This window comes from Rhinolophus sinicus, linkage group LG05 (genome assembly GCF_036562045.2).
Source record: "Rhinolophus sinicus isolate RSC01 linkage group LG05, ASM3656204v1, whole genome shotgun sequence".
In the NCBI taxonomy this organism is placed as follows: Eukaryota; Metazoa; Chordata; class Mammalia; order Chiroptera; family Rhinolophidae; genus Rhinolophus; species Rhinolophus sinicus.
The window spans coordinates 12,961,365-12,986,198 of record NC_133755.1 but is presented as its reverse complement, the minus strand read 5'-3'; the positions used below and the strand labels follow the sequence as shown (position 1 = coordinate 12,986,198).

The window sequence follows — 24,834 nt, the reverse complement described above, 5'->3', positions numbered from 1 at the left end:
AAGATTTAATTGGGAAAAAAAATATTTTACTAAGTAAAATTAGAAACTCATTAATATGAGCAGATGAATACTTGTAGTTTCATAAGTAAGGCTTGCCTCGTTGTGCAAATTTTATCCACACTTGATTTTTATCCAGCCTCAGTCTTGGCTGCTTATCAAAACTGATTTCTTTAAAGATTGCTTGTGGGCTGTGGCTGAAGTCAGGGCCATCAGCCTTTAATATGTCATTAGAACACATCGTCCCTTGTTCATCTGACACTTGTTTGCGGACTGAATTACCTTGGATTCTTAGGTAATGAATAATTTGAATTCTCCCACTTTAAGTTTTCCTTTCTGTTTTATTTGGCTATGTGGAATTCAGTGAAAGTTAAATAAAAAGATATTTTATAAATACATACATTAACTCCAAGTTTCTTAGTTGTGTTTAATTGAGGTGGTGTTTTAGATTTCCTGTTTTGTTTGTTGTCCAATTTTTATAGACTATGCTTGAGTTTCATATATACATGATTTCTCATTAATTTTGTGGCTAATCAAACTCCAAGATGTCATCTGCTAAGTTAAGTATTTGTGAATTGAATTGAATATAGTTAATAACTGATTCTCTTCTGGTGCAAGTATTAAGGTTATCCAGCGTCTTCTCTGTTAGTTCTCTAATTTAATACTGTGTCTAATGGCTAAATTTAATATTGTTTCTAACACTTTATAAATGTCATATGGTCTTTGTAAATATACTGTGTTTTGTGATAGTTGTGGAGACTGTGTCATAGTTACATTTATTAGTGAACCAAAAATCAGGAAAAGGTGAGATGATACTTTTATTTATTTAGTCAGTCGATATACTTTGAATGGAGAGGAATCCCCACTTTCTAAGTGAGAATCTTTTATTTTCTAAGTAGCTTTAAGAAAATCCATTTTGGACTTTTGGTTACGCATGGAGGTTGAAATATATAAATATATATGAATAATATATATATATATATATATATATATATATATATATATATATTTGTTTCTTGTCCCTTCCTAAGTCTACTAAAATGACAGTAAAATTAATATAAAGGTATAAATGAAGAAAATGGAAGAGGCAACATCACATCAGAATAGAGAAGTGAGATTTTAGAAATGTTAGAAAGCAGATGGATAAATTATACCTGTTTAGCAGAGCTGAGCAGTTTTGATGGAACATAAGAGTGGATCATGATAAGATTGAATTATAATTTATTTAATCATTTCCTTAATGTTGAGTCATACATATCATTTTAGTGGCAATGTAACGATCTATCATATTTACTTAACCGTTCTTCCGTTAATGGCCATTTAGCTTCTTCAGCTCTTCCATGTTATACGGAGCATTCTATGCACTCATTCTTCTATACACAGTATCCCTTTCAGAATTGATCCCAAAATTGACTGCATCAAATTGTCCTGTTCTGCCGGGTTGCTTTGTAAAGGCTGTTTCATTATTACCTGCAATGTATGGAGTCTCCCGTTTCACTATATCCTCGCCACCATTGCCTTAAGGTGTTCAGTCAGGGGAGGGACAGGTGGTGTCTGCAGTGAATTCTTGACAGTTGTGCTGTGACAGTGTGGCATGCATGGCATGAAGAAACAAGTGTGGAGATTACTAGGGAATGCTTACCTGGCTACCTTATGAGAAAGGTGGGTGCTATGAGTTTAGAGAAAGAGATTTCCTTACTTGGGGTGCTCAGGGAAGACCTCAAGTAGGAAGTAGGATTTGTGCTGAGTCTAAGATGGGAAAGATTCGAAGAGAAATATTTGATAGACACATGGGGAAATGTCAGTGTAGCAAGGAGACAGAAACACAGTCACTGAAATAGTTTAACAGAAAGCATGATTAAGTCATGGTAGGAAAGGAGCCATAAAGGTACTGTACAATGAGACATCTAAAAGGTACGGTAGGGCTGCGAGGAAGTACCCAAGGAAGGACAAACTGAGAACGTGGGTTTAGATCTCATTGAAGAAAGTGTGGTTGCAGCCCGCTGGATGATAAGAGAAATCTGGTAGGTTTCTGGGCCCCAGCTGATGTGCAGTCCCTTTGTCAGCAGGTGAACCCACACCGGTGGGAGGGTGTGCGGTGAATCACGGCGCAGCTGCAGATGTGTTGTGTCTGTGTTGGAAGGGCCACAGTAATCACCCTCGGGGTGCAGGTGAGTTGAGGCGGGTAGGTGGGTACTGAGGAAGGTAGGACACTGCTATGGGTACTGCTGCAGTAGGATTTGCAGAGACCTCCCTCTGTAGCAACCCCCAGCCCTACTGGCCAGGGCAGTTCCAGGCTACTGTATGGGGCAAAGAGCCGGGGATTGGCTCTTTAGGCCAGCGTGGCACTGCCTCCAGTGTGTGCGTGTGGGCTAAGCAGAGGGTTTAGGGGGCAGCTACCTGGTCTGGGGCGCAAGGCTACACTGCGTGGAACTCGTGCTACACGGCTGCTGCTTCCTGAGTAAAGAGCTGGGGAAAGGAGGTGTGTGGCAGCCAAATGCTGGAGAAAGCTGTGCTCTGTAGGCACCTGGCACTCGAGCAGGTTTGGTTTGGTTTGGTTTTTTCTTCAACCTTGGCACTATTGACCTTTTGCCCTAGATGATTCTTTGTTGTGGGGGGCTGTCCGGCGCACTGTAGGATGTTTACCAGCATCCCTGGCCCCTACTCACTACATGCCAGGTCTCCCCTAGCTGTGACAAAGGAAACTATTCCCAGGGATTGCCATATGTTTTCTGGACACATATTGTCTGCAGTTGGAAATCACTGCACTAGCAAGACTTCACAGCCTGAGCGGCAGAGGGGGTTAAAAAAATGAATTGCTTCAGAAACCTGCTGTGAGATACATAGAAACCCCAAAAGAAACCCCCTTCCTCTGCAGTGTCTCCAGGGCACTCTTCTGACAAAGTTTCACATCATGTCAGCTGGCAGAGGGCACATATTTAAAAGGCCCAGATCCATTTTTCCAGAGAAGGCAATGAAGAATGAATTGGAACAGGGGCACTAAATTGGCACAAGTGGGCAAAGCATTCCAGAAGTGGTCGGGGAATGAAAGTTTAGCAAAGTGATAGGAGCAGAACAGCATAAGGACACTGAGGAAATTCAAGGACAGGACAGACTGGATCGCAAAGTGGTAAGAGCAGAAAAAGCTCTAAGGGTACTTGGAATCTGGACTCTGGAGGGCTATGAATGAATGGGGGATAGTTGAAGAGCATAGAAAGACCACGGGATGTTTGCGCAACAGTCTTGCTGGTAGACATAGGGAAGGCAGAAGCGGAGAGGGAGGAGTGATATAAATCATTTGGGACTGCGTTTTTCCACGTACCTTGTGGAATCTTGATGATTCAGGAAATTGTTCATGATGTTGTTTCATCCTGTTGTTTTCCACCTACCCAGTTCATAATTTAATAATGTAGTGCTTTAATAATGCGTACAGCATGCTTACAGAATTTGGGATGAGAGGATTAAAGGAGGGAAACACTGAGACCATCAAGTTCACCGACGCTCTTTGCAGTTCTATCTGGGAGAGTATAAGGGCCAGACCTCTATATTTTCCCCAGTCTTCACCAGTGAAGGTGGGGGATTGTCTCACTGGTAGAGCACATAACTCGAAGCGAATTCCAGCAGAGGGAAAGTGGAAGTTACCCATTGTCATCGTCAGTTTAGACTGGAGAGGAGAGTTGTGGGAAGGCTAATCTGATTTTGATTCACACTCCTCTGCAGTCATGTATTTCACCAAAGACCCGCCTCCCTGTTCCTCCCTACTTTTGTGGTTTGCTTTGTTTTTCACAATCCTATAATCCAGAAGAGCTGAATAGTCATCTATGTCCCATATGACCTTGTGGCATTCCTTCTCAGTATGTTGAAATTTGCCTTTTTTATTCTTGACTATTGTCTTTGGCTCAAGGTTTTACATTTTAGTGACGCTTGATATTGTTTTTCTCCCCTTATTTAGAAATGGACTCAGAAATCAAGGAAGAAATTCCCGTGCATGAGGAATTCATTTTATGTTGTGGAGTTGAAACCCAGGTTCTCAAATGTGGGCCCTGGACCGACCTCTTGAATGATCAAAGTGCCAACAGGCCGAAGCTGCTTATTTTCATTATTACTGGTAAGTTTAAAAATCTGGATGAGGAGACTATACAGATACCTATAACAACGTCTGATTTCAAAAAAAATTTTAATAAATATGAAAAACCTATGGAAGGAAATAAAATCACTTAAACCATTGATAACAACCACCCTTAATAGTTTAGTGGCTGGGCTTTTTGTTTTTCTTCTATGCATTTATATTGTATATATATATTATGTTGTCATATATATATATATATATATATATATATATATACATACATACAGACACACACATATATAATAGCAATTGGAAACATATCAGACATATAATTTTGTAATATGCTTTTTTAAATTTTGTAATTTTTAGAATAGTTTTCTAAATTTTTTTGTCTCTTTTTCAAGATGATTATAAGTTTACTGTAGAATGTTTATTCTGGGATTTGGCCACTGGATCACTTGTGACTTTTACTGGATCAATGTTAATAGAATGTTAGGGGTAAATGCTTGATATATAGGGGGTAGGTATAGGTATTCAAAACACTTTTTGAATTATAAATTATAATTCAAAAAATTATAAATTAAAATTATAATTCAAAAGGTGTTTCAAATACCTATACCTACCTGATATATATATATATATATATACACACACACACATCAGCCTTAGAGATTAAAAATGAAGCTGTCAGGGCAGGCCCGGTGGCTCAGGCGGTTAGAGCTCCATGCTCCTAACTCCGAAGGCTGCCGGTTCGATTCCCACATGGGCCAGTGGGCTCTCAACCACAAGATTGCCAGTTCAATCCCTCAAGTCCCGCAAGGGATGGGGGGCTCTGCCCCCTGCAACTAAGATTGAACACGGCACCTTGAGGTGAGCTGCCGCTGAGCTCCCAGATGGCTCAGTTGGTTGGAGCGTGTCCTCTCAACCACAAGGTTGCCGGTTCTACTCCCGCAAGGGATGGTGGGCTGCGCCCCCTACAACGAGCAATGGCAACTGGACCTGGAGCTGAGCTGCACCCTCCACAACTAAGATTGAAAGGACAACAACTTGACTTGGAAAAAAGTCCTGAAAGTATACACTGTTCCCCAATAAAGTCCTGTTCCCCTTCCCCAATAAAAATAATAATAAATAAATAAATAAATAAATAAATAAATAAATAAATAAATAAAATGAAGCTGTCAGTACGTATCATATTATATGTTATATAGCTAAACCTATGGGTATTATGATTATATTTCTTGTATATTTTTGTTTGTTTTCTCTGGGTTAATAATTGTCTCTTTTATTTGCTTAATTTTAGGGGAGGGGGGCTTATCCACAGGTGTGCCTAGGGTGATACCCCCCATCCTGGTCTGAGAGGTTTTCCAGGACACATGACTTTTGATACTAAAACCACGATCTTCCTGGGCAAGACAGGATAGTTGGTTACCCTAGGTAATCCTCAGCTTGGGGTGATTGGGTAGGGACCCAGCATTTCATTGGAGGATTTCCACCTTTCAGTATCTGTAGTTATTTCTTGAATTGTTCAGTTTTCCCAGGAAGGAATTTTCTGATATCCTGTTTAAGGAGTGGAAGTCTGTCTGCTAATGTTTGAGCTGAACAAGGGAAAGGAGTGTGAGTCTCAGTGTTTCATTAACACTTTAATTTAACCTTAGTATAGTGCTTCTGTTCTCAGCTGGCCTAAGATTCCTGATCCAAAATCTCCCTTTGAATTAACCTCTTCTGGAAGTAAACCTCCAATCTTCTGCCACAATATAACAGTCTTTTTGGAAAGCACTCTGTTGGAATCTACTGAAATTAAAAATACATATGCTCTGCCATTAGTGAGGGAGAGTTTGAAATTATAGGCATGACAAGTGTTATTTGATGGAGCAGAGATTTGGCAGCCATGGCAGAGTATAGGATTGAGAAAATAAGTAGAAACAGTATGTTGGACTGGAGAAGGGCTATCCCTTCTGAGGTTAGAGTGAGGAGGTGAAGTGGGTAACTGAAACGGAGCAGTGTGAAGTTGTGTCAGAGGGAATGAAGTAGTTCTGCCTCCCAGCTCTGTTTTCTCTGTTAATTAGTTGAGGTGATCTGTTGAGAGTAAGGATGGCAGAGGGTGGATTGGGGCCTTGGAAAGTGGTCAGTGTTGAGAATAGCATATATGCAGGATGGAAGGAGTTACCGACCAAAAATGAGTAGCTAGTTTGTGAGCGGTGCTGTGGCTGGGAGTGAGGTCTAAAAGGACAGAAGACGGAGCCGGAGAAGAGCTGTCAGAGTTAGGATGCTTTGATTGTTAACCATTTCTGGGTAATGAAACGATTTAGGCCTGTGGTTCTTCAAGTTGGTGTCGAGACCAGAAGTGTCATCTGAGAACTTGTTAGAAATGCAAGTTCTTGGGTCTCATCCCAGACCTTCTGAACAGAAACTTTGTGGGTGGGGCAATCTCTGTTTCACAAGCCCAACAGGGATTGTGACATGCACACCACTGATCTAGGGCGTGCCTTTCAGAATTCGTTGATTTATGGGATAAAGGTGTTGGCTGAGTCAGTCCATCCAGATTTTGAAATCACCTAAGTCGTGGGATGGCAAGTAAAACTGTCATTTAAGGATCAAAGTTTTCAGGGAATCTGCGAGAATGAATAAAAAGTTGATGATGGAAGTAGATGGCTTTAGGCTTAGAGTGCAGAGGTTGTTGTAATAAGGGGAACTGGTTAGGTGGAGCACACAGCTCCCTCTACTTTCCATCAGAGGTGTTTGTTCACTCACTTATTATACTAGGGGCTACTAGGAATACTGTGCTGTAAAAGTCTTTGCTCTCATTGAGGTACATGAGGTGTTAGAAAATAGGGAGGTCTCCACGGCAGAGGCTTGAAAGGAAGAGAGTCCACCATAGGGGAGAGCCAGGTTTAAGATACGGAAAAAGGGAAGCTTAAAACATTTGTTGTTTTATTGTCTCATTATTTCGCAGTGCTTTGACATTTGCAGATCACATTTAGTGTCCTATTGTTCTTTTATGTTTGCCCGTCTGTTCTCATTCCTGCCCTGGGCCCTTTTGCTTAGAGTTGTTCATGAGAGCTATAGGCTAGTGCTGCTCGTTGTTTGTGGGATTTGAATTGTATTTTCTTTTAGAGTCTAGTCTACTTATACTATGGGGAAAATTAGGATGACAGTATTTCAAGGATTGTGAAACCACTATCGACATGTTTAATCCATCTCTGGCAGACCAACATAATATTTCGTTTTCAATCACTTTGCTTTTGTAGCTAGCAAAATTAATTCATCACTTTAAAATTAGTGTTAATAATCAGGAGTGATTTATTGGAATCCACACCTTGAGGAACTTTTAGTTTCATCTTTTGCAGTGAATCTTTGTTGTAGAATTTCTGTTAAGTAGCAATAATCTTGGACTTTAAGTAGTGAAATGAACAAAGGGAGGCAAGTTGAGAGCTCACTATAGAACATATTGAATCACTGTAATTCTCAGGTGGTCATATGGGGATAATGGAACCATGTGATGTGTCTTGTGTTGTGACTTTGGTGATTGGAGAGGGAGCTGACCAGGCTCCGTGGACAAGCCCAAAGTTCTGTCCACGTGACAACCTTCCATAGAGATGCTGTGCCACATTAACTTGATATATGGAAGTTTTTGTCCCCTGTAAGATTAATTGGAAGGCATACGTGTGCGATGTTGAATAGTAAGAGTTGATTGACAATTGGGGTCTAGAGATAATTACCACAGCCTGTTACATGTTGCTTGGGCTCTTGACTATATATATAAGTTCAAGCATGTGTTTACAGTACATCTTGATAGCCTTTGATAAAATGTTTTACTTGCATTACTGTATTGGAATGTTTTCAAACATCCCTACACCTGGAGATATATATGGTTTTAGCTGTATAAACAAGCCCCTTCTAATTTTCTTTGTGGCTTCCTAGCCAGGAAGTTTAGTTCATGGTTCATAAAGTGTAACATAAGCCATAACATTTAAGTGACTAAGTACACAATGACACTTAAACATTTTGCATTACATTTTCCATTGCTGTGTCTGTTACAAGTTGGAAATTCATGTTGCTGGCCATCGTGGACTCTTCTGGCTCTTCAAGAGCCAAGCTCTTTATTGGGTGAGGATCTTTGCATCTGTCCTTCTCCTGCCCCAATATGCTCTTCCTCCAAATCTTTCAAAAGTTGATTTCTTCTCATCTTTTGGGTCTTAGCTGAATGCCACTTCCTCAGACATTTTTCTCAGGCCATCGTAATCTCTTCCCTTCTCTATCACATGCTCCTTCATAGAAGTTAGCACACTCTGGGGTTATCTTATTTAGTTCTGTGTACATATTCTCCTGCTGGAATATAAATTACAAGAAGGCCCTTCTCTATCTTGTGCCTCACACAGTGACTTCCACATAGTAAGTGGTCAATGAATAATTGATAATGAAAAGAATATGCCAAAGAAGCTGTAGTATTGACTAGAACGAATGAACTTGGAGTAGTTGGCATTATCCTCAGTGAATCAGATGCTTAAGATCTTATAGTCATTATGGGGGAAACTCAGAGATATGGAGAAAATTTTGTGTTATAGCAATTGTATTATCTAGTATTTGTTGGTTTTATATGTCCTATTGCATCTAAATTATGTAGTTGTTATGGATTCTCCTTAATGGTAGATAGGTTTTAACATGCTGTACACCTTAAACTTGCAGAATGTTACATGTCCGATTGATTCAATAAAAAATGGAAAATATAATAATTATAGTAATAATAGCTACCATTTGTTCAGCACCTACTCTGTGGTAAGTGTTGGTGCAAGTGGCCGTCCATTCATTCCCCGAATGGTAATGCCGACTACTTTTTAGAGCTGCTGTAAGGTTAACTAAAACCGGGTATGCAGAACATCCTCTGCCAGGTAATTTGTGTTCTTCAAATTCAGTATTACTGTTTTCTTTTGTATATTCTTTCAGTCATCCAATATTTATTGAGCACTTATCATCTGTGTGACCTTGGGCAAGTTACATAAACTTTCTACAGTTTCTTCATCCGTAAAATGGAAATAATAATAGTACTACTTCATGTGAGGATTAAATGAGTTAATATATGTAAAGCTCTTAAATGCTGCCTGGCGTGTAATAAGTTATAGAACTTAAAAATGTTGGCTGTTGTTATTTTCTAGCCATGTAAAGAAAACAATAGAGCTTGGCTGAGAGACATAAAACATTTGAACATGAGACAATACAGGCCAAGAAGGTTATACTCAGTAATGTAAGAAATATCAAATCTTTCTAAATTAATGTATTAATGAGATAAAGTTTCAATCTGAATTCTGAAGAGATTTTTAAAAATTGAAACTGGTGAAAATAATTCTAAAGGTTATGAGACCAGCCGAGAAAATTTAGGGGAAAAAAATAAAGGAAAAGGATTTTTTTTCCCTGCCAGTTAAAAACACAATGTAGTAATCAAGACAGTATGGTGCTGGCAGAGAGAAAAGGAAAAAATAAGTGGAATTATTTTGGAATCAGAATTAGCAAGCTAATGTAAGAATGCACTATTGGATCAGAAGACATTTCAAATCAATGCAGAAAGAATGGATTATATAATAAATGTACTTGGGACACTTGGCTAATCACTTGGAAAGAAGTTGGATTGCTACTTTGTACTTTATCCTCAAAAATATTCCACACTTACTAAAGATTTAAATGTAAAACATGAAACAGTGTCATCCACATCTACAGCTCTTGTGCTGATGCACCCGTCCGCCCTTCTTTCTCCTCTAGCTGCACGGTAGTCGGTCAGCTGAGCAAAGAGCATATTACTGCATTTGAGGAAGTTTTCACCCTATTTAACAAAGATGACACCAGCACCATCACAGAAAGGAACTTGGGACTAGGGTCATTAGGTCAGAATGCAACAGAAGCAAAATAATAATATGAATGATAATGCCATCATGTATTGTCATCATGGCTAGACAGTGATGACAAGTTGAATAGCTAACATTTATACAGCACTTACGTAGCGAGCAGTGTTTAAGTACTTTACATGTATGAATTCATTTAGTTCTCACACGAGGTATGTTTATTATCCTCATTTGATGGACACAGAAACCAAGGCCCAGAGAGGTTAAATAACTTGCCAAAGGTCCCACACTTAGTAAGTGGCAAAGCCAGGATTCCGACCCAGGCAATCTGGCTCCAGAGTCTATGCTCTAGTCCACTTTCCTGCATTGCTAAAAGATACGGCCAGTGAAGAAGAAATCGGTGAAACTTGACAAGGATGGCAGAGGTGACATCAGTGCAGGAAAATATGTCATGTAACTGCAAAGAGAAGAAAACCTAATAGTATAAAGAAGTAGATAAATTGATTGGAGAAACAGATATTGATGGAAATGGCCTTGTATCTATAAAGACAGTATCACAGATGATCATCGCAAGATGAAAACCCCATTTAATTGTCTTTTCTCCCTAAAGATGTATCAGATTGACTCTTTTAGAAAAAAAAAAAAAGAGCATTTATTCATTCTGTTTCTCTATAGCAAACCCATGTCAAAAATCCCTCTGTGCATATACAAGAAAAATCCACTGTAGTGCTGCTGGATGGTCTTTTCCCCAAAAGATCAAACTATACATCTGTTTACAATACAAATACTTATGATGAATGACAAGGAAACACTTAGTAGAATCCTTCAAGTTCTCCTTGTGAATGATTCTTACACTAATTTGTTTTCATGCAGCTTGGCAATTGCCAATAGTCAAATCCCAAAGAGCTTTACAGGCAGTGTTAATGCTTTTAGACTCTTCAATGACAATGGGAAGTCACTGAGAGGTGGTTAGGTAGGGTACTGCTGTGATTTGGTTTGAGGTTAGGAGATACTGCTCTGGGTACTCTAAAGGATGGATTCCAAGGGGACAAGAGTGGATAGAAGACCCGTCAGGAGGCTGTTCAGAAAACCCAGAGAGAAGTGATAATACTACGGAGAGAAGTTGACAAAGATGAGATGTATTGTAGATGCAAATTTGACAGGACTTATTAGTGAACTGGATGTGAAAAATGGAGAAACCAAGAATGGTTGCTGGTGTTAGGACTTGAGTATTTGCTTTATAATTAGTGGTTCCATTTATTAAGTTGAAGAAAGGGGAAGAATTTATTTGAACCAATTGGAGAACAAAGTGGGAGCAGAAATTTTCTAAATGATTATTCCCAGACTTAAGGTATAAAGGACATTAAAATTGAAGTGTCTGTGTAAATGTTACTAGATTTGTTGAGGAGAAATAAATCCTTTTCAGTCCGCACATCATCTTCTGTGAGTTCATTGCTTTGGTTAACCTGAGGTCTATGTTTCTTTTCTTAGGTAACCCAGGTTTTCCTGCCTTTTATGTGACATTTGCAAAGGCTTTGTACTCTTTAATAAACAGACGCTTTCCAGTTTGGATTATCAGTCATGCTGGGCATGCTTTGGTCCCCAAAGACAAGAAGATTCTTACAACGTTGGATGGTATGTCTTTATCAACACCTGCTTTCCTTTACAGAGTGAGTGTTCATGTTTCTAGAAAGCCTGCTAAGTGTAAGACTTGCACCAGTAGAAACCTCTGCTTATGGCCTTGGCCTAAGATGTCACCTTTTGATGATTTTAGTATTGTTAGAATCATTCTCATCCATCTGCAGGTAATGCTCTGTAAAAATTTGGGCAGATCATACATTTTGTCTAGGACTTGCCTTCTCTATTTACCAACTAGTAATCAACTGTATATTGATTGATCATGCAGTACAGTTTCAGGGTTTACTAAGAGGGCTGGTGGAGAAGAAGTATTATAAGCCATGGTTCTTACTTTAAAGCTCTCACTGTCATATTTAGAGAATGATGCAGTGATACACAGGCCTGCTGATCATGTGGGTATTTGAGGAGTAAACAATGGAGAGAACTCAGTATGGTTTTCAGAAGACTGTTTGGAGTAGATGGGTTTTGATGGGTAGATGGGTAGTTGAGTAGAATTTGGTTTTGAGGGGTGGAGGTGGGTGCAGAGATGTGACAGGCAGCAGGAGAAACATAGCCAGGAGAGAGATCCAGTGGGTATGCTACTGCTAGGCACGGGACTTTGGGAGGAAGCTTGAAACGGGAGAGAGCTAGGGCTCCGCGTAGTAGACTGCTGGAAGCCTTTAAATGGAGGAAGTCGGAGCACGAAGATGCAAATTATCTGCTTTTAACTTAAGAGAATTCCAGCATGTTCACTCTTCTAAAAAATAAAAATAGAGGGGAAAAATGCATGTCTATATCTATATGTGTAAAATACATGTAAATCTATATCTATATATCTATATCTATAGATACAAACTTCTCTGGAAGCATTCCATTCAAGGGCCGTTTGCCCTATGGGTGCCCCTTAGTTAATTTGACTAGGAGAGAGGTGGCTATGGCTTCATTGCCTAGTTTGCTCCTCTTCTGGTGTGCCTCTCGTATGGCACTAGCATCTTGTGCTTACGGAGCATCTGATGCTAAGGGAGACCATGTGTGGGTAGGGAGGGGGAAAGGGGCTGGTGACAGGGGAACTCGCTCTACTAATCTGCTCACATTTTCTATAAATCTAGAACCATTCTGAAAAATAAAATGTGTTAATAGAGAAATAAATAGTAGAATTTAAACATAAGTTGATATTTAGATTTTACTTTTTATCATTGTATTAGTCAGCTCAGACTGCCATAACAAAACTATAGATGAGGTAGCTTAAGTAACAGGAATTTATTTTCTCACAGTCTGCAGCCTGTAAGTCCAAGGTCAGGGTTTCAGCGTGGTCAGGTTCTGGTGAGAGCCCACTTCCTGGATTGAGATAGTCACCTTCTCTTTCTGTCCTCACATGACAGAGAGAGAGCTACCAACCTATCTGCCGTCTCTTCTTATAAGGGCACTAATCCCATCGTGAGGGCCCCACCCTCATGACCTCCTCCAACCTTAATTACCTCCCAAAGGCCTCATCTCCAAATACCATGACATTGGGGGTTAAGGGCTCAACTGGAATTTTAGGGGATATAAACAGTCTATAAAAGTTATAAATGGAATGTTATATATTTACATTACAAATCTGATCACAAGAATAGGTCAGTGTGTACATATGGCATTGCACCTGAGCAATAGTAAAACATACAAGTTACCTCTTAACATTTTTACTCAATATTTGTTCTTTAGTATCTGCCATTGGTCCATTCTCAAAAGTATTACCTGACCGTTTTTTAGAAGCCAGTCCCTTGAAGCTTGATTCTGTTGAGTAGCAGAGGAAAAGTTTCTGTTCTAAGTAGAATTTCTTGTCACATTTATGAACATCTGCAGGTATGCTAAATTTGTAAGAATTCCTTTATTTGAAGAAGTGGGTAACAATTAAAAAGAAGTGATTCCTATTTTTATCCATATCTTTTTTTCTGGCTATTAACTGGAATAGGGTCAAGACCACATTATACAGAGGATGCCAGAAAATCTATACACATTTTAAGAAAGGAAAAAAACTGTATTAAAATTGTAATACTCAATATATACTGATTAAAAAAGATGAATACAAGTCACGTTTGTCTTCTGCAACTACAAGAGGTGCTCAAAGTAGTTACCATCAGTGTAATTTTAATAGTTTTTCCTTCCTTAAAATGTGTATACATTTGTTTGGCACCTTCTGTACTTATTGCACAAAACAAAATCACCCTTGTGCACACAGAGTAGATACTCTTTGGTTGTGTATTTAGTATGGAATTTGGTCCTCTGTTCTTTTCCCTCCTGAAGCCATAAATGAGACTCTTCATGTGTCATCTTACTGAGAACATCTTAAGTCCCTGGCTCTTGACCCCTCCTCTTAATTCTCATTTATATATACAGTGGAATATTACTCAGTCATAAATAGAAGGAAATCCTGCCATTTGCAACAGCATGGATGAACCTGGAGGATATTATGCTAAGTGAAATAAGCCAGACACAGAAATACTAATATTGTATGATCTCATTTATATGTAGAATCCAAAAAAGTCAAACTCATAGAACCAGAGAGTAGAACTGTGGTTGCCAGGAGCTGGGGGGTCGGGGGAATGGGAAGACATTAGTCAAAGGTACTAACTCAGTTATAAGGTAAGTTCTGGGGGTCTAATATACAGCATGGTGGTGATAGTTAATAATACTCTATTAGGTAATTGAAATTTGCTAAGACAGCAGATCTTAAGTGTTCTCACCATTACAACAACAGAAAGTGTCTGTTCCTGGGTCCCGAGCCTGTTACAGTAGCGCTCTCACCTGGGCACACATCACTGGTAGGGAGCTCCACAGACACTCTCCCCACCCCCAGCACCCCTACTGATGGATGGGATGGCTCTTGTGGTTCTAGTTATAGATTGCAGGACGTACTTCAGCAAGAAGCCATCAGAGAACTTTGAGAAACGAGATTTATTATAGTTTCTGAAGGCTACATGGGGGAGGGGGAGAGGAAGAGAAAGTGAGAGAGTGGACCTGGGGCTTTACCTTTATCAGCTTTGAGGGTGGAGTGTTTAGGGTTTCAAGAGTTCACTCTTTTTTTGGCTAAAGTATAAGAACTGAAAGTAGGGCAGAGGAACGGAGAAATGGGTCACTCAAGTAGTCAGCTATCTAGGTTACCCAAGTCTTTTTGAAAGGGATCTTCATGGGTGGAGGTAACCTAGTTCTTTATCTGGTTGTTTTGCTAATGCTGTGACATGCAGCTGGCAGTATGTTTATTCAAGATGGATGTCTTTTGAAATGGATACCTTGTCCATCAAAAGCTTAATGTCAGACACACTACATTGTATGCGGTGATGATGTGTCAACTTGATTGTGGTAATCATTTTACAATGTACAAGTATATGTTTATTAAATCATCACATTGTACACTTTTAAAAGCAGTCACGTTGTAATACCATACCTCAATAAAGCTGGAGAAAAAAAATAATTGTACAAAGTGGACAATCGGTACATGGGGGTTTATTATGCTAATCTTTGTACTTTTGTGTATGTTAGAAAGATTCCACTACTGGGGGGGGGGGAGTTTTAAAAGGAAGAAAACAGAATTATAGAATCTTAGAGCTAAACGTGTCTACATGAAATCCCACCTTGAACCCTTATTTTTCAAGGAAGGAGTAAGTAAGGCCCCACAGAGCTAAATAACCTGCTAGAGAGTGGCAGAACCTAGACAAGAAGCCAGCACATTTGTTACTTAGTTCAGTGAGTGCTCTAGTGCTGTTGGTTGGTCATCTCAGGTGGCTAGTGCAAAGTGCTAATGAGACCACGTTTTCAGGTTTAGTTACTCTCTGAGCGAATTCTCATGTTAGCCCTTCCACGGACACAGGTGATACCCTAGTCTGTGACCCTTTGCAGGGTAAATGAAGTGTAGATGAAACAGTACAACTCATTGCAAATGCTTGCATAAATACTTCCCAGTGCCTCCTTCAGAGTGTCTTTTGTTCTCTACACGTGTATGTGTATGTCCCTCTATGAATGCAATTTAGTTGACAGCCTTTTACGCTTTGCTAAAAGACTAGGGTATACTTTGAAAATTCAAGTAAATATTGATTACCTAGCAGTGAACAAGTTTCAGAGCAGTAGTGACATGAAACTGAATATTCAGATTTTATTGCCTTGATTAAAAACATCTATTTCAACAACCATCATATTGAAATGTGTCTGAAAGTGAATAAAATGTGTAGCAAATACTTGCTTTGCTGTGAAATATTTTAAAAGACACATTTTTATTGTTTTAAGTTGCTTCTTCATATATGCCCAAAGATAATTTTAGGCTCAATAAAGCAGACATTTGAACAGAACCTGAAAAGCATCTTTAAAAGGTGAAAATAGACAATCGAAGGGTAACCCTAGAGCAGGGGTTCTCAGAGTGGAGCACGCTTCAGAATCCCCTGCTGTGATTTATTAAGACACAATTACTGGGTGCCACCCTCTGAGTTGTTGATTCAGTTCATGTGAGGTGGGACCTGAGTATTTGCATTTCTAACAAGTTCCTAGGTCATGTGGATGTGGCTGATCCTGGGACCACATTTTCAGAACCACTGCCGTGGATCTTCACCAGTAAACACTGGTGAGGAAAACCGGTAGAAAGTATCTGTTGTGTCCAAATTTCTGGGAAATGTCTTTAATTCTTGGCTTAAATTGACATCTTGTTGTTTATAATTTGATCTTGAGCATGCTTATCGCTTGGGCTGCTTCTGTACTATTGAGTTAATAACTTAGTAATTAGAGCCTGGGCCCTATGCTACCTAATGAGAACAGTGCCATCTAGAGGCATTAGCCCAAAGGGCCACCACAAGGCCAAAGGAAGCTGCGGTTTCTAGAGGGGTTGAAAGGGCCAGTCGTCATCATCAAGCCTTTATTGACAACCTCCTAGGTTGTTGTGTGTGGTGCTGCAGACGTATACATAGAAACAGGGGTGCCGACTTTTAGGTTAGTGACTTTCCATCTGCGTTCTGAGTATCCCAAAGTTTCTGTGAAGGGGCAGGTGGGCTCTGGGCCTCACTGGCACCCCCATTCCGCCAGGACCGTCCTGCTTCCATCTGTTTTACATATTGAAAGTTATGTTTGCAAATGCATGCTACTAGAGTAGATTGCTTTGGATAGGAAGGACAGATATATTATTCATCATCGAAGATTATTATTCTAAAGTACAGGTTTTCTGACGTGCAAAATATGGTGTGAAAAATATGTAATCATTGAGAGAAAGGACATAAGCTATAACTACACATCAAATGTTGAAAGAATGTTTTGCTTTATATTAGCACATGTTAAATTATGAACAGTTGGAAATAATATTCTCGTTGCACCACATTATCACCGTCATAAATTGAGTATAATTGGGAGAACAGATGTTCACCAATGTCAGAAGGGGGTGATTAAAAAAAAAGTGTGAAAAGAAAATTTGAGGAATTAGAAGTATAAACTCTTTCTGGCTTTGATTTACCATGTAGTCAGCTTCCTTGATGGCAGATTCATTATCAACTATTTCAAGTCATTTGTTTCAAAAGTATAACATAAAAGCTGGAAATCATAGTGGTTTAGTTTCAGCTGATAAAACATTATCTAAAAGTTACACAATCTTTCAACTAATGATGAATTTGGGTCATGCTTATCCAAAGAAACAATAAACCACTAACATTCCAATACTTCAAACTGAAAGAGCGAGCAAACCCAGTAGAGCTTTCTCTCTTGTCAGGACTGTGCTTGGCAGGGGAACATGCAGATGAAGCGGAATGGCTGGAGGAGCCCAAGGTGGGGACAGTCAGTCAAGTCTCGGGGCTCACAGTCATGAGAAATAAACCAGGAGGTCTTTAAGTAGGTGGGAAGAGACAGAAAAACGAAAGGGAGACCTAGGAAAGAAGTTACGAATCAGGCAAATTATTAGTCTCAAGGAAGATGGAAATAGGAAGTGTAGCAGGACTGGGGAGGGTGGCACTGCCACGAATGTCCTGTGACGCAGACCAGATGGCTGCCCCTCCCTTTGCGATCCTGGGGTATCTTCTCAGCTCATACAACGGAGTCCTGACTCCTTGGTGACGTTCACTGGCCTCCTCGTCTAGTCTCAACCTTCCTTTCTCACCTTATTTGTTCCACCTCCCCGTATAGCCACAGACAGCCCCAGAAACAGCCACACAAATAGCTGTGTCCAAAATTACACGTCACACTTTTATGTCCTTTGCTTTTATTATTTGCCGTATGTTCTCCTTGCTGAATCAATCTCTCTCGCTCTCCCTGCCTCCATATTTTCCCTCATTGAAATTCTTAGCCAAATCCGTTTAGAGAATAATCACCACAAACTATTCTATAAGACACTCTTGGGGTTTCCAAAGGTTTCCGTTCGTTTTCTAAGGAAGGTAGCCCTTGTAACTGTTGCATACCTTGAAGGCTAACAGAGTCGCACCAGTGTGTAGACAAAGGGAGCTTGCAAAATGCTTAGGAAGCTGGGGACGGTTGAGACTGAAATTATGAGCGTGTACTTTCACATCAGCTTAGTAAACTCAGGGGACAGTCGTGAAAAGGAGACCTTTGGATCAGTGAGTTAAGTAAGCATAAGCAATTGGAGAGGTCCTCATCCATGCGTCACTGGTGTGTAGCGTGAACCCAAGTAAAGTCCTTTGGAGCTTTCATACTCCATTGGGAGGGATGAAGAAGGGGATGGTGGTTTTCCCCATGAAATCGATGTAACACAGCCAGGAATAGCATGTCAAAGCATTCTTAATTAAAAGTGTTCTTTTATTTTGAGGAATTTTTTCAAACTATAGAAAAGTACAAATACATAACAGTCCAGATTCTGTGATTCACTACCTGTTGATTGTTAACACTGTCATAATTGCATATTTTTGTTAATAAAATAAATGAAATAAAACAATACAGAAAAAGTTCTATCTTCTGTATTCCATCTCCAGTTCTATCATGAATTTAAAGTAAATGTCATGTCTCTTTTTATATCTTTAGTTACATATATGAAATGGCGAACATGTGATATTGTTTTGTGTGTTCTTAAAACTTTAAAGTGTAAACTGTATATCCATCTTGCTCAAAGCATTCTTTAAAATATGAAGTGCTATTTTCAACCTTTCACTCTCTACATGTAAGTTGTTCATTCAAAGTTATTATTAAGCTATGACTTTGGAGGAATAATAGGGGCAGGATGGGAGAGTTGAAAAAATGCTGGTGTGAGATTTAGAGCATTACTTCCTACAGACTCAGTCCTAACAAAAGTCTCATGAAGCGCTGACCTTTCCACTTATTAGTTCTGTGGTCATAGGTGATTTACAAACTTATGCATCTATATTCAATGTGTAGGTACACATACGTATGTGTATATAGCTAAATATTTATTCTTAAATTTAGACTATTGTGACTGCATTCAAATATGTAAAGTTATATACAGAGGGTGCCAAAAAATGTGTACACATTTTAAGAGAGGAAAACTGTATTAATTATAATACTCACTATATACCATAACAAAAGATAAACACAAGTCATGTTTGACTTCTGCAATTACAAGAGGTGCTCAAAGTGGTTCCCATCAGCGTCCACACACTTCTGATTATGGCAAACTACTGCTTGAGCAATGTTGACCAAAGTGTCCACTTTTATACATTTTTTTGGCACCCCCAGTATTTATAGTCAAGTGCATTGTAGTAAAGACGATTTCCTAGGTATTTACCTTGCGTTACTTGGAGAAAGGCACAGTCTTTATGAATCCAAAGGGTCATTACCTTTCTATTGTGATCCAATAAAACCCTGTTCTTTTCTCAAGGAAACACTTGAGATACTCTTACTTTGGTATTTTATAACTGTGTTTTTATCTATTTCTGTTTCCTCTTATTAGACTGTGACTCCTTTAAGACAAGGGGAGTATATTGTATTTATATCTATATTTTCAATATTACCATGGGCCAATTAGTCACTGTTTTTTGTCGAAGTAGCCAATTTAGTTTATATGAAATGGAAGAAAATACTAGTTATCAGATTTACCTGTGTGCTGAAGCTATAAGCGATGCATAATATTTTGATCCAAAATTGACAAACTTTTAATAACTGCGTGAACCAATTTGAACTAGATGAAAAGTAAATGTGAAATACTGGTATTACTTAATTCGTCTATGAACTATTTAGGGACAGATTATACGGTATGTACCTTTTGAAATAAACTCCAGAATCAGTAAGTGAGCTGTAAAGTGAATTCACAGAGATGGGTCTAAAAAATAGGCTCAGGTTCTAAAAGGAAACCGTCCATATCATTCATATTCAGGACCATATGTTGATTAGGAGATGGTGAATTGCATTAATATCTATCTATTCAAGTGGTTCTCAACTTAGAAACATCATTTTCCAAATGTACTTAGTTGATTGTAACTTGGAGTACATTTTCCCTATAGAATGAGTGGTATAAATCATTTCCATATTATCATTCTTCTGATTTTGATGCAATTGAATGTAGTGTTTTACTGTATTTTATGAAGAATAAGTTAATGATTCCTAGAGTTTTTCAGAGTATGTTAAAATAATAATAGGCATAAAAATATATACATAAAAATATATAGTCAAGTATATAGATAGTCTTTTAACCTCTAGTTTTTGTTAATAAAATAATGTCTAGATAGCACATTGTAATTTTCTATTAATCTCATTACTTCAGCAAACATTAACAAGTAGTTTGTTTATCTTGGAAATCTACAGAGCAGTTCCAGAGGTAAAGCCAGATCTATCTCTGAAATATTCGTTTGAATCATCATTTGAATTGTAATGTTCTTTAATCTGAAACATAATATTTTAGAACCTTATTTCAATCTAAAGCAGTTCATGGAATATTTGAAAGTTCATGGGCTTTGAGGACAGAGAGACCTGGGTTTGAATCTCCGCCTCCCACTTAATAGGTGTGTGACTGTCAGTCTATCTCCTAATGTCTGTGAGCTTTGGGGTTTTCATCTGTAAAGTGAAGATAATAATACTTCCTTTCTAGATTCTTGTGAGGATTGGTTGATATAATTTAAATAAAGTGCCTAACACTGTAGCTAAGAGGGCATTGTAGGTTTTAAATAAATGGTAACTACTACTGTTGTTACTGTTTCTCAAGATATTTTTCCTCGTGAATTTATTGACTTTCACTCATTGAGTGAAAACATGTTCATATTTTTGCTTTTAGATCCAAATGCTCAAGAAATTAAGGACATCTATGGACTCCATGGTCAAGTAGAACACAAGCTCGCTTTCCTGAGAACTCATGTGCCAAAGGAAATGAAACTGGTGGTCATCGGCCATTCAATCGGCTGCTATGTTGCCCTTCAGATTCTGAAGCGCGCCCCTGAGCTCCCAGTAAGTACGTCTCGTCTCGGAAGGTGACTGTTGCGCTTGCACAAATCCCCTCAGCTTTCCTTTGCTCTTTTGTCTCTTGTTTAATTAACAAATTGAACGGAGAAAGAATACTTGGTAGCTGCCTTTATCCTTTTCTGCATATTACTGTGGGCCAGTGTGACTCTTACGTTTATGCAATTTCCATAAAGTCTCAAAAAATAATGCTGAAGGAGGGAGGAATTTTCCAATGTTTAATCTAAAGTTATTTGGATTTCTTAAGTTATATAACTTAACTTGTTGTCTTTTATAAAAGAATATTTAAGAGCAGTCACTAGCTAAGACCTAGACAATACTCTGTCTTTATTGGGAGAGTATTCTTCAAATCTTCATGCCTCTTTTCAAAAGGAAGAAAAGCTATTATCATCATCATCATTGATAGGTAAACAGCTATCTTTATTGAACACTAAATCTTTATTTAGTCCTAAGTATGGATTCCTATTAGTTCTATAGCTCAGCAGCCTTTTTGTGACATTCATTCATTCATTCATTCATTCACTCACAAATACTTATTAGGTGCCACTATGTGCTAGAGGCACTGGAGGCACAAAGACCTACTTAAAGTGCCCAGGAAAGCCACTATAAGAGACTTTAAAACAAAACAAAAACTCATATTTTCACTAATACATTCCATTAAAATAACCCATTGGGTGGATGCGAGTCACAACATAAATATTTCTTCGTTCAGCAAACATATTAAACATATTAAATGCCTGCTACACATCAGGCACTGTGCTATGTTATGTGCTGTGTGATGAGGACATCCCAGTAAATAAGACAGTCTTTGAGGTCTAATGGAGGAGGCAGACTAAGCCATAGATGAGATAACTACTGTCCTATGTAAGGACAGCATGTGTGGGAGCATGGCGGGGTGCTATTGAACCTGATCATCTGAACGCACCATAGGAAGGGATTCCTTCTTGGAATCTCTGTCTCCTAGGAGTTTGACTTTACTCATTCCATGTGATAAAATATCTTCATTGGAGTCTGGGAACTACTAGGAATTTGTTCCTTTCCCACCAGCTTGGCACACTTCTAACTGCTGTTGGGAAAAGTACAACTGTAGCCTCCCTGGGTATGATTTTTAATACCACGAGGAGCAGATTTACACTACAGCATGAATACTAAGAGGGGAGGGTCACTGAGGGCTGTGTCAGATGCTGCTCGTCCCACCACTACTACAGTTAGATTTCACTTGGGTGACATACAATCAAGCATATAGATAGGTATGTGTGTATATAACTTATTTCCCAGTGTAGGAAGTGACTTGGTCCTGTCAAATAAAATGTAGAAAACTGATATGAAATGTAATTTTGGCTATTAGTTGTTCCAGGTGTTTTAAAAGCTCTAAAAACATTTAAAGAAAGAGTACTTGCATTTTTGAAAGAATAATAGTGTTACTGTTTGTGATGGCTAATTTTATGTATCAACTTGACTGGGCTAAGGGATACCTAGATAGCTGGTAAAGCCTCACTTCTGTGTGTGTCTGTGAGGACATTTCCAGAGATTTGCATTCGAATCAGTAGACTGAGAAAAGAAGGTCCGCCCTCACTTTTGTGGTCCAGCATCATCCAATCCATTGCGGGACCCAAATGGAACAGACACTCATTGGGAGGGTGAATTCTCTCTCTTCCTGAGCTAAGACATCCACCTTCTGCCCTTGGACATTCTCAGGCCTCAGACTCCAGGACTTAACCAATGGCACCCCCAGTACTCAGGCCTTTGGCCCTGGACTGAATTATACCACTGGCTTTCCTACTTCCCAGCTTGCAGATGACACCTTGTAGGACTTTTCCGCCTCCATAATAGCATGCGCCAATTCCTATCATAAATCTCCGTGTGTGTGTGTGTGTGTGTGTGTGTGTGTGTGTGTATTATTTTCTGAATCCTTCAGAGTTTATTAACTTAATCACAGATCTGTTTTGGGGTTTTTGTTCGCTCCATCTCCATTCTGCATGTAATGTATTGTTTCTCTTGCACATCTTTGAAAACAGGTTTTCAACATACACCCATCTCTCTTTTTAGGCTGTGTTCACAATGTCTTTGGGAAAGAAGGGCAATGCCTCATGAGGTTAACGTAGCTTCTTACTTCTTCTTCAGCTTTGTAACTTTCTAATTATTGCCTGGCTTTCAGGTGCTCTTGCCCTTGTAGGAATAGTGATAAAATGGGAAAAGAAAGATAAAACATGAGCTTAACCTAGTGTGTGTTGTGGAGACATAACTCATACTGTGATTATAGAGTTTTCAGAGAGACACGTGAAACTGTGTTTTCTTAAAAAGGGTGTATTTTAGAAAATAACGTGTGCAATAAATTGTAACGTGTGCAATAAATTGTCCATAGAGGTCACCCAGGGAGGAGCGTGAACATCTGTATGATTTTTTTTTTTTTATGATTCTAAAGCTTTATCTGGTTTCAATTAACTACATTGTTGAAGTCCCCCCACCCCTCTTTAAACACCTGGCCCCGTTCGTATTGGTGGTATGATCCCTGCTGAAGTGTTGACATTTCAGTGTCTCTAGGCCACTCTAAGACGGCACGGTGCCGGCATGCCTGAAGGTAGCATGACACGCTCCATTTAAGATGCAGTTGACAATCAAATAAGTTTGTGTAAGCCAGAGTGTTGCAATCCCTAATCATTTTGCCAAAAATAAGTTAGCTGTTATGTTTTATAACATATGAAGTGTGATAATAAGAAACTTGTGTTTCCATCTCTTCTGTTATTTTTACTGGAATATTTGACTCCCATAAGATTTTAAGGACATATGTGTAGTTTAGTAGCTGGTTTATTTGGTTTCATTTTGGTTCAGTTCTTTACAATATTTTTGTAACTAATTATAGGAAACTTTGGTCTTAAAATCATTTAAAGAGACTTATTGCATATTTTAGACATATTGTCTGACCTATATTTTAATACACTAAAAAAATTGGCTCTTTTAAAAATCTGGTATTAAAATTTTTTTCTTTAAGCAAATTCGGTCCATAGAATTATAGGAATTCTTTATATATCTTGACAGTAATGTCCAGAATAAAGAATTTAAAAAGAAACCTGAGAAAATAGGTAATTGATTGACTGTTAAATAGTAGCTATCATGACTTAACAATAATAAGCACAATGTTAGACTCATAGGACCTTAGGAATGAGATGGGCTTTAGAGACAACCTAGTCCATGTTTCATTTTATAGATGGGAACTGAGAGAAAAGTGCCTGCCAGGACTCAGCCTTGGCTCTGTCTGAATCCAGGGGTGGGGTACAGTTATATTAGCTATGGGTAGAAAGAGAGTCTAAGAAGGTATTTGATGGCTCTTTCAACCTTTGGATAAAGCAAAGCCTACAGATGTTCCTGGAGTATACTCATGTGACTCATTATGTGTCAGCTCAAGGAATAAGAGACCCCAGAATGCTGTTCTTAACAATTTGGGCAGAGTGGCGGGGAGTAACATGGGAACAAAAATGTAGCAGTCTTACCCCCACTGTCGAGAATATTCTCTCTCAATATTAATCCTCTGTATATTAAAGTGTGTCATCTGATTATGCCAAGAAATAGTCTGCATAAAGTTCAAGGTTGGGGCTTTAAAGCCCTTGATTCTTAATTGGGCTTTGCACCAAGTCATGAGGTTAGCGTCAAGTAATTTAACTTTTTTTTCCTCTAAAAATGTATATAGTGTTTGATGATAACACTTCCTCTCCTCCCAGAGATATCAGATCCTCCAAGACTTAATTTTTTAATATTATTTGGCCTTCCTTTGGGGAAAATGCACAATAACATAGAGCTTCCTTTGTCTTTCTGGCTGGCAAAAATATCTTCACTCTAAATGAAATTTCCAGATTACTTAAACTCACTCCTTTAAGCACCAGACTATTTTATCCAGTTGGATAAAAATTGTCTAATATACTATATTATTTACTTATCTGCCTTCTTCAACATGCA

At 38.8% G+C, this 24,834-nt stretch overlaps 1 protein-coding gene across 5 annotated transcripts in view; it reads left to right on the top strand.

Annotated features, from left to right (window-relative positions):
- LDAH (lipid droplet associated hydrolase) overlaps window positions 1–24,834 on the top strand; it is an 88,113-nt gene that overhangs the window by 9,051 nt on the left and 54,228 nt on the right. For 4 of the 5 annotated variants that reach the window (XM_074331739.1, XM_074331738.1, XM_019756685.2 and 1 more), the window contains 3 exons: window positions 3,950–4,105; window positions 11,392–11,535; window positions 20,699–20,868. In XM_074331739.1, coding sequence (XP_074187840.1) covers window positions 3,952–4,105; window positions 11,392–11,535; window positions 20,699–20,868 — 468 coding nt within the window. In that variant the 5' untranslated portion in view covers window positions 3,950–3,951. Of the gene's footprint in view, window positions 1–3,949; window positions 4,106–11,391; window positions 11,536–20,698; window positions 20,869–24,834 lie in introns of those variants that run through there. The other variant, XM_074331737.1, reaches the window with a different exon arrangement.